This window comes from Protopterus annectens, chromosome 2.part0 (genome assembly GCF_019279795.1).
Source record: "Protopterus annectens isolate FY-2018-M chromosome 2.part0, PAN1.0, whole genome shotgun sequence".
Taxonomy (NCBI): Eukaryota; Metazoa; Chordata; order Ceratodontiformes; family Protopteridae; genus Protopterus; species Protopterus annectens.
The window spans coordinates 1,168,285,498-1,168,296,121 of record NC_056728.1 but is presented as its reverse complement, the minus strand read 5'-3'; the positions used below and the strand labels follow the sequence as shown (position 1 = coordinate 1,168,296,121).

The following is a 10,624-nucleotide window of genomic DNA, read 5'->3' as shown; positions in this document are numbered from 1 at the left end:
TACATATACATGTTTTTATATTATTTGCATATGTATATAGATAGATATAGGTTCATAGGTGTATACTAGGCTAATGGCCCTGGGGCCTTTACAAGCCTAGCCATAGATTACCCTGGCATAGTGCCACCCGACCTTAGTTCCCATATAGTCCAATAGTTCCCAAAAGAAAACACACACAGCAGTTACAATTGTAAGTGATACTGCTGTCTTAACACATGCAAAACAAAATTAGGACACGCATGAGTCATATCATGACAGATCATTTCAAGACACAATACATATATTACACCTGATATAAACAAACTTTCAAATGTTCTGCAAATATTCTACCAACACATATTCATTGGTCTCTGCTAATACATTCCACCAAAACAAATAACTTGACTCTTCGACTTTGAGTACGCACTACTATAGCAAAAACAGACGCTTACAAAATACATATATTTTAGACCAAATCTGGAACTAGGTCTTTCTGTAGTTGACCAAAGGGCACGTGGTTATCCAAAACACCCCTGACCACACTTCTTAACCTCTCTTTCTTCAGGAAGTTTTACTGTATCCAGGTTATCGACTTGACTGCTATCTATTGGATAGTCTTATTGGTTACTTTCCACTTTCATTGACTAATCAGCTATCAGTTTGTTAGTGAAAGTTGAAAACAACCGGTTCGCGGGAAAGAAATCTTCCCAGTCAGAAAGAGGGGCGGTGAGGGAGCCTGATATGGTGTTATCTTTGGTTCTGTAATGTGTTTATTACCTTTTTAATATCCACTGAAGCTGTTTCTTCGTTTTGACCGTGGAAGCTTATGACGTATCAGGGAATTCCCGCCCGCCCCTTTATCTGTCTTATGCTTCCGTTATAGTTATTGACGGGAGCCGGTTCCGCCATTAGGACAAGGATTTAAATTCTGTTGTGTACATCTGAAGGATTGTTAAGGTCCTGTTTATTCATATTGGTTGCAAATCAGTTATGAGTTTCTTCAATTTGGAACGATTCCGTTATGAAAAGAAGTTAGAGGAGCACGTACCATGTTCTTCTTCTAGACCGGTAACCCCACCTAAGGATGAGGATGAGTCGTCAGGTGAAGATCATCTTTGTTTATGACCTCCCCAAAAGACTCCCTTTTAGTAATGAATCTTTTAGATATGTTCGACATTTTGATCATTAAATCAGACAGTGAAGTATGTCTTATCCGCAGTTTTTAATTGTTTTTTTCATTTTAAACATTTGTATTTGTAATCGTTTGCTGCAAGTGGCATGTTCATTATTGAGCGTTTTCTTTTTCTTGTTGTGAAATTAATTTAAAGTCAACAGCTGTAGCTGTGTAATTTGCCGTTTTTATGCATCAAGCTGATACTTTGTTATGTTTGTATATGTTCCATGTAAATATTTACTCGTGTAATGCTCTTGACTCAGAAATTGTGAGCTGAACTGTTTAGTACTTTGTTGCACAGATTGGTGGCAGGTATTTGCCAGTTGAATTTCTGATTTTTTCTTCCTTATTAAATGTGATGAGACACGGATGGAGAGTTGAGGGTAGTTTTACATACATGAGGTTTAATTTTGATTTCTTAAGCGGGTTTAATAAGTTAGCAGATTGTGTCTGTCTATATTGTGTACTTGTAAAATTGATTTATGTTAATATTGTTTAAATAATCTCATTTGGTTAGTATGGTTTTACAAGGTCATAACATTACATGATCTGTGTCTGGTGGCCAGTTGAGTTGCCAGTCTTGTCAAGAAAAAAATGCATTCATATGTTTTAATGTGTTCTACATCTAAACCAAATATTTATTGGTGCATGTCTTCTTCTTTTTTTTTTTTTAAGAAAATTGTTAATGATTTAACATATTTACAATATGTATACCGAAAGGAAGAAATGTACTATAGTATATGTGTGAACACTGCAGAGCTCATAAGAAAGATGCTCCTAGACAAGTGCTAATCTAGCTTCCCTCCGGGTCTTTTAAAGCCTAGCCACTTTCCAGTTTTATGCTGATATTAACCTATCCCATTTGGTTAGAGGCTGGCCTTACCCATTTCATGGTTGATAATTATATAGCACCCATAACGATAATGGTGATGACTTGGATCCATTCATCCACAGCCCTTTTTCCCATTTTTGCTCATGGGATCCTGGTGTCACTTCAGCGGTGACAACCAGTGCCAAGGTTCACATTGTCTGGTGGCTATCCTTGCTGTAGCTGTTCTTCTGAACCACACACACTCTCACGAATGGCTAATTTAGATCATATGACAGGTAATTTGAGTGGACCAATGCATGTGATAAAGCAGTTAGAAGCTTCCTCTGTTAGTACAGAGGGCAGTTCTGGGATAAACTTTCTATTTCCCAAACATAGATCCGAGTTGTGCTTGAATATGGACAGGAATGAACTTTGTTTTGTATGGGTGGGGAGTCTTGTTTCAGATCCGCTGTATCCTCTGTGAGATATACCCGGTCCTTCAAACTGTAGTCATGCCTAGACTAGACCACATTGTACCCTATCAAGGTACAGTGTGTTTAGTACTTTGTTGCACAGATTGTTGGCAGGTATTTGCCAGTTGAATTTCTGATTTTTTTCTTCCTTATTAAATGTGATGAGACACTGATGGAGAGTTGAGGGTAGTTTTACATACATGAGGTTTAATTTTGATTTCTTATGGTACAGTAGTTTTACAAACACATTGTACCCTGATAGCAGTACTGTGTGTGTGTGTGTGTGTGTGTGTGTGTGTGTGTATATAGATATATAGATATAGATATATAGATATAGGTATATAGATATAGGTGTGTATATATATATATATAATGGATACATTGCGAACTGTAATGGATACAAGCACTTATGGCCTTAGTGCAGTATGGTTTCCAGTCATCGTTTTGTGTTGGTTAGCAGTTTATCGAGGAGTTGGCAAATCAGTTGAGTCTAGCTTGTGTAGGACTTTCTTATGAGACATAGTATCAAAAGCCTCTGACAGATCCAGAAACAGAATACTACATTTTTAGTTTGTGATATTAGTATTGTTTTCCTCATGCTGCAGTAGCAAACCAACAAACGAAATGTGCAAAATAATTGATGCATCTCTATAACCTTATGACAGCCTTTTAGTGTAGTCTAACATTTACCACTGGTTTATCATGATGTTGCTTTTTCAGCAGTTTATTGAAGAGGTTGACTTAGGTTTGTGTTAGTAGTTAACATGTAGGTCTTGGAGGCATGTATGAGACAGTGTAACAGACTGTACCATACGTTAAACAGAAAAAAAATGTGAATAGTGTGCCCCTTCTGTGGTAAAATTGAAGGTGTGTATTAAAATTTTAGGTTAATGCCACTTTTTTTTTTTTTTTTTTTTGTAATTAGAGCTGTTTGACTTGAGGTTACTACATTTTAATGTCAGTTGTTATTCAAGTGATTAGATAAAATTTGTATTCACAGTACAGAATGTAATGTATGCATATAAGTTAAACCTGTTAAGTTGTGAGTAATCATTGCTGACTAATCATATTGATGTGTAAAACAAGTAAAGGGAAGCGGTTGTAGTTTGGCTTAATTGACCTGTGGTTGCAGACTCCTTGTGGTGATCTAACCTTTCTCACCAGATCTACCCATTTGTTCCTACCTTTCCCATAGCACTCTTAGGCTGCCAATGAGTCACATTTGTCACTTTAGGATAGTTGGTTTGTATTATTTATTTGATGCATGTTTTTTTTTCAGTTTTAATGTACATAGTTCACTCTTGTTACCTATTTGTTGGCAGTTCTTGGCAGAATGCATCCTTTGCCAAACCTCATGTGAGTGCATATTTCTACATACCCACGATTCTTGGCTGGTGTAGTCATGAACTGCTTGGCAAGCTGTTGCTTTTAGAGTCTTAGTTCTACAAACCACAGTACCTGGCTCACTGTCACAAGAGAGTATTCAGCTGTGGGTGAGTGAGGGAGGTATCCTATGCTATGCTGTGCTGCGTTGGCCAGTTGTTGTACCCATACTACTTGTACCGAGTTCACGTTCTGTATGGATCTAATGGAAACTGGTAGGGAGTTCTATAGTTTTAGCAAGAGCACATGCATATAAGGAGTTACTTGCTTTGACTGATTTTTCCTACATTGAGCAGAGTCTTATTCTGGGAAAGAATGTCTTTTTGGAGTGTACAGTTGCACAATACTGTTTAAAGCTGGGCAGTTTTCAGGTTTGCATATCAGTTTTTGCATCATGGTAAATTGGATACAACTTAAGTTGAGTTAGCTTTATTGTTCAGTTACTTTTGGGCTAACCAGTTTAGTTCCTTTAGAGCTATCCATTGATGAGTTTAGTATTGTCTGTTGGCAAATTAATTGGTTTTGTTATAGCATTGTTGTAACTTGGATAGCAGAGATGCTTGAAGGCCTCTAAAGTAACAACTTTCATGTAACAACCCAGACTAGTTCTCTCTGACACACAACTAGTAGTATTCTCCACCTGTTTGACTAGGTGTTTTTTTCGTCCCCTTAATCCAAATAATTTGTAAGCGCACACCCCCTAATTCCACCATCATGGGTACCTATGAAGTCAAGCTCCCCATTGCCTGATTTGACTCTATAAGCAATGGGATATCAACCTAGAATATCAACTATAATGTATCTAAATACAATTGTGAAGTATTTATGTGTATCACTGATTCTGTTTATGTGAACCTCGAATTTTTATGTATTTGCATTAGGTAGTGTACTTATCTGTATATAAATGAAAGTGTAACTTTTTTCTCTGTGGAGCTTTTCTCCTCGGGCCTCCGCTGAAAATGGACATGTATCCAGTCGGACCATCCCGGTCAACAAATGTAAAATAAATAAATAAATAAATAAAGATTGGGACAGCATAGAGCAGGGTTGGTAGTATTAATGTTGAGACTGTGTTTTCTGGCTTCATTCGTAAGGAATGATTTTACTGTGTACAGTGCTCTAGGATTTTGATGTGTTTTTTTTTTTTTTTATTGAGCTATGTAATGGTCAAGTTTCAGTGGTAGTCATTGATGGCATAATTGTGTGAACTGCTGGTTCGGTTATGGTATTGCTGTTGGAAGTAATGGTGAAGGAGTTCTTTTGGTCTAAGAGATGTTTTGGTGTAATATGATGTGTAATGGTTGTAATTGGAAACATTCTTTTATATCCGTTTGTATGTCTGTGCCTGAAGTGATAATTCATTAAAGATGTTTACAACAAAAGAACTCGTAATTTTGTATTTTTAGAGCTGGAAGTGGTGATGTGTTTTCTAGTCAGGTTTTAATAAAAAAAGGATTGATGAGTACTTGGAGTTTAATCTGCTCAGCTAAACCTCTTCCTAGAGTCATTAACATATTGTGCTACTTTAACTTGGCAGGCTGAGGTGTGGAGATGATTGACGAAGAGGGTTAAATCCTAAAAATCCTAATCGTGTAGGAATGATAAGTGGTTTTGCCACTTTACTGCTTGGGCCCTATTTGAGAGAGAGAGAGCTGTGGAACCAATTTATCGAAGAGTTGGCAAATCAATTGAGTCTAGCTTGTGTAGGAGTTTTTTATGAGACATAGTATCAAAAGCCTCTGACAGATCCAGAAACAGATTACAGGCTACTTTCCCTTCATTTCAGTAGGTGTTGACAGGATTGACTAAGTACGATGGTGGCACTGTGGTGCAGGCAAAAACCATGCTGTGCCTAGAGTTGATTTTCTATTAAGTGTTGTAGAGAAGGTGTGTGTGTGTGCGCATGTACATTTTTCTAATATGTTGGATAATGGAGATAATGTAACAGCAGGTCTGAATTAATGTGTGATATTTTTCCATAGTAGTGTAACGTTGTTTCAGTTATTGAATGATAAACTTGAGATGGGGTAAACAGTGGCTTCAGCTGCAGATTTTTAGGTATTCTGGTAAATTGAGGTGAGGGTTGTAGGTTTGTTTTTGGAGATGTTTTTTGATGACAGTGGTAGGAACAGATCGGATAATAAAGATTGTAGCAAGATTGGTTGTCTGGCTACTACAAATCTCTCCGCTCTAGCCAGACAACCAATCATGCTACTAACTTTTAGCAGGAATTTATTGGAATATCTTGGGGTTCCGTTATTGGAATAGGTTTGCACGGGTCTAAATAGATAAACGAAAATTTAACTTGGTGAATGCTCTAATCGATCCCGGACCTCAAACTCCCTATTGTGGAGGGCTGCGTCCCTCACACCCCCCGCTAAATATATATACCAACTCTGTGATCGCACTACAGTTAGGAAAGGGCAAATATTTTTATCTTCACTGTACTGCAATCTCACAAAAAGCATATCGAGGTCCGGGATTTTCGATTATTAGAGCGTTCGCTTAGGTAAACTTTAGTTTATCTGATATAGACCTAGTTTGCACAAGGTTGCAACTGTAAGTTGGTTGAGGAATAGGAGGTTGGGAAATACTAACCAATTTATTTGACTGAAAGCAAGAACAGTGATGTGATCTATGTGGAAGGTCTGTGGCAATTTTTGTGATAATAGGCCTTGAGTTTATTGAAGTCGTATCTTTTAAGGTTTTTGAGTACAGAAGAAGCATATAATAGAGTAGACAGAAATTGGGGGGGGTTTATATTAAAGGACTGAACGCTGAAAACAGTGAATGGTGTTTCATCGACACATATTCAGCGAAAGCTGAAAATGTTGAAACCACAGAACAGCGATTTCTTTCCTAGGGAAAGAAATCGCTGTTCCAACCCCCCCCAAAAAAAATTTATTAAACACTTCCAAACATACACATACCCTAACCCTAATACCCCCCTACCCCCCAAAAAAACAGTAAACCATTAAATACACATATGTACGTAACCTAACCATACACCTAATGAAAAAAAAACAGTAAACATTTTAAAACGTATGCACTTACCTTAACCCGCACCCTAACCCTAATGTCGGTAACTCCCGCACATTTACATAATCGGTTCCAAACACATACACACTTCTACCCCCCCCCCAAAACAAAAGTAAACAGCTGAAAACACATACACACGTAACTCAACCATACATCTAATGCAAAATAAAAAACAGTAAACACTTTCATACATATGCACTTACCTTAACCCGCACCCATACCCTAAGGTCAGTAACTGTTGCACAATCAAGCTCGAGAGCTATACCGGACAAGAGAGCACACTACACTTCACAAGATGGCAAAGCAACAAAGCGGTCAAGCGACTTCTTTCCCAGGGAAAGCATTCACTGAACAGCCGCTTCGCTGTTTTGCCTGTTCATCCTACATGTGTAGACAAAAACGCATTCGAAAAAATGCGTTTTCGTCGTTTTAATAGGAACCTGAAATTGGGTCCTAGCAATTGATTGGCGGTGATTAGTAAGGTATGACTTGACTCTGTAGAGAGAACCTAGTTTTTATGTGGGCTTTTTTAATACTGAGGGAAACACGTTTGTCAAATCTTAAGTTTGTGTCAATGGTGATGCTGAGAAATTTGGTTTGAAGATGATTTGGTTGGATGAAGAGGTGCTGGGGGGTTGTGGTCAGTGGATTTGTTACTGGGGAAGAGCATCGATTTGGTTTTGTTTGGGTTTAGAATAAGTTGATATTTGGGAAAGAGAGGATTCTATGGCTGAAAAGGATTTTGGGGTAATTTCTTGGAGTTGCGCAAGGGAGAGAGCAGCACGTATAAGAATGGAGTCCTCTACATATTGGTTGATTGTGGCTAGGAGAGTAGTGGTGTAGAGTTTGTTGGTAAACAAAAGTGGACTGAGAATTGAACCTTGGGAGACACCAACTGTAATGGGTAACAGGGAGCAAGAGTTAATTTTGCCTTTCTTTTCACACCTTGTTGGCAGTCAGAAAGGTAGTTAAGCCAGGAGAGGGCTGTTTTGTGATAGGTTAAGGGATGAGAGCTCATTGAGGAGCTTTTGGTGGGATACTGTATCAAATGCTTTGGACATATTTAGAAATATAGAGAACACTTGTCCACTATTTTTGAGTAGGCTAATGGTATTAGTGAAATTTGTAAGGGCAGTTGTGGTGCTATGCTTAGGTCCGAAAGAATGTTGGGTATTTGATCAGGTTGTTAGATAAGAGATGGACCAGAAGTTGCAAGTGGATACATTTTTGTAGGAATTTAGATAGAGGTGGTAGAATGGCTATTGGTCTGTAGTTGAAGAATTCTTTTGAGGATCCACTTTTTGTGTAGTGGAATTGCATAAGAAATTTTCCAGAGCTAGGGAACGTATTGCTCTGTGATTGATGCATTGATTAGCAGAACAGTGAGACTGGGTAAGAGATGACATCGGCAGCTAACTTGAGATATTAATTTGGTAGCTGATCAGCAACAAGGGATGCAAGTTTGTTTGCTTGGGATTGTGTTGTGTATTTTTTTTTTTTTACTTTGGATAGGTTTTAGAGAGAAGGAAGTGGTGATGGCTTCTGTTTCTGGTGGGATAAAAAGTTGCTGTATATTATTTACTGGAGACAGTATGGAGTTGGTAAAGGAGGAGTTAATTTGGGAAGCTAAATTACCTTTAGTATTTGTGGAGGTGGGGCTTGGTGCTGAGGATTGACCTGGTTGAAGGAGGTGTTTAATAGCACCCCACAATTTTTGTGAATTGTTTTTGTGTTTATGCCGGATTCTTGCATAAAGGTGGGGCTTGGTGCTGAGGATTGACCTGGTTGAAGGAGGTGTTTAATAGCACCCCACAATTTTTGTGAATTGTTTTTGTGTTTATGCTGGATTCTTGCATAGAAAGGTTTTTGTCATTCTTGATTTAATTGTTTAGATTTGTTTCCTAATTGCCGTTGGTTGTCAAAGGAGGCTGGGCTTTTGTGACCAGGCTTTGTCCCTCTATCTGTTTTGGTTTCTTTAGCTCGGATCTTGCGTAGTGCAGCCATATTGTTTAGTGTATTGAGGAATTTGTTATTAAAATATTGATCTGCGGTATCAAGTTGGTGATTTATTTATTTATTTATTTATTTTTTAGTGGTGACCAGTCGTAGTGTAGCAAGAGTGTTTTAAGTGTCGGGAGAGAGATTTCGTTTGTTGCAGACTTGCTTGTGTAGCATATTTGGGGGGGGGGGCAGGGGTGATGCCTAAGATAGGTGGGAAGGTGATCAATTAGGCATCCTGAGTGATACCCTAGTTATGGTGTATTGGACATCCTGAGTCATACCCTAGTTATGGTGTATTGGACAGAGTCCAGTCTAGAACTGACTGTTAGTTACTATGTTTATCTATCCCGGTTGGTGAGATAATCAGTCACCTGGGTGAATCTGTGTAAGTTTATGTAGTTAGTAGGATTATCTGAAGAACAAGTAGGCCAACAAATCTCCCATTATTATGGGTTCTTGGCTAAACGAGCATGATGACCAAGCATGGAGGTTCTCAATTATGGATGGATTATTGCTGGGAGGGCTGTAGATTGATGTAATGATAATGAATCTTTTTGGGGTTGACTTTGATTCTAGAGAGACAAGTATTTCTGTGTTGTTGAGGCTGGGGGGGGGTTCACTTGGATGTGTTCAAGTGTTGTTGTATCTTTACATATTATGGCTAGGCCTCCACCACACAGTCTCGTCTGTGGATGTTATAACCTGGGGGTAAGATTTCATTGTTTATGTGGGGTTTTAGCCAGGTTTCTGTTAAGACTACTATGTCGGGGTTATACAGGGAGATGAAGGCATGAAGTCTCCTAACAGTTATATTGATGAGTAGGATGTTGGAGCCATTATGTAGTATGCTAGTGTTGGGCTGGGAGTCTGTAAGAATAGATGTATGAGGTGCTTGTTGTATGGGGATAGAAACTTGCTGAGTGGGATTGGTGCATGGGTTATGGTGAATGTCACCATTGAGTTTAAGCTGTGGTTTGATGTGTAGAAATGGGTGAGAGAATTTAGGTGACAGCGTAGAATATTTTTAGGCTACATATGATTAAGTATATAGAGATATGTATTTATAACTGAATATGTCTATCTTACAGCTATTATAAAGGTGTGGTGGTACAGTGCTGTTGGTAAGAGAAGTATGAGGTGGCATGGGGAAGGGTTAGGTGGAAGAATATGTGCTAGTAATACTGTGATTGTGAGGAGCGGTGATGTGGAGGTTTACTATTAGTAAACTGATAGAAATGTGAAAGAATAGTATTCTTATGTTGAGGGAGTGAAATGTAGGGGGGTAGGTTATATGGAATCGTAGGGATACAGTGGATATAAAAAGTGTACACACCCCTGTTAAAATGCCACATTTTTGTGATAAAAAATGAGACTAAATAAATAATTTCAAAACTTTTCCCCACATTTAATGTGACCCTGTAAACCTGTACAATTCAGTTGATAAACAAACAAATCTGTTAGGGGGGAAAATATAAAAAAAGAAATGCGTACAATAAACTGGTTGCATAAGTGTGCACACCCTTAAACTAATACTTTTGAAGCACCTTTTGATTTAATTACAGCATTCAGTCTGGTGGTGGTGCTGTGGTAGCGTTGTCACCTCATAGCCAGATGTCCCGTTCGATTCTCAGCTAGAGCGTCTTCTGTGTGGAGGCATACATGAATGTGGCATGCCTTCGTTGAAGGTTGTGCGTCAGAGCTGATAACCCGGTACGTACAAATCCACTACCAACCATTAGCGGACCGGAGATCTGCTGTGGCGAA

The 10,624-nt window shown here is 38.5% G+C and overlaps 1 protein-coding gene across 1 annotated transcript in view; it reads left to right on the top strand.

The window, feature by feature from the left end:
• Nucleotides 1–669: 669 nt before the first annotated feature.
• The window catches only part of SMARCAD1 (SWI/SNF-related, matrix-associated actin-dependent regulator of chromatin, subfamily a, containing DEAD/H box 1), a 3,333,959-nt gene continuing 3,324,004 nt past the window's right edge, over nucleotides 670–10,624 (top strand). Inside the window, exon 1 of the mRNA XM_044061375.1 lies at nucleotides 670–1,081. Within this exon, the coding sequence (XP_043917310.1) occupies nucleotides 970–1,081 (112 nt within the window). The 5' untranslated portion in view covers nucleotides 670–969. The remainder of the gene's footprint in view (nucleotides 1,082–10,624) is intronic.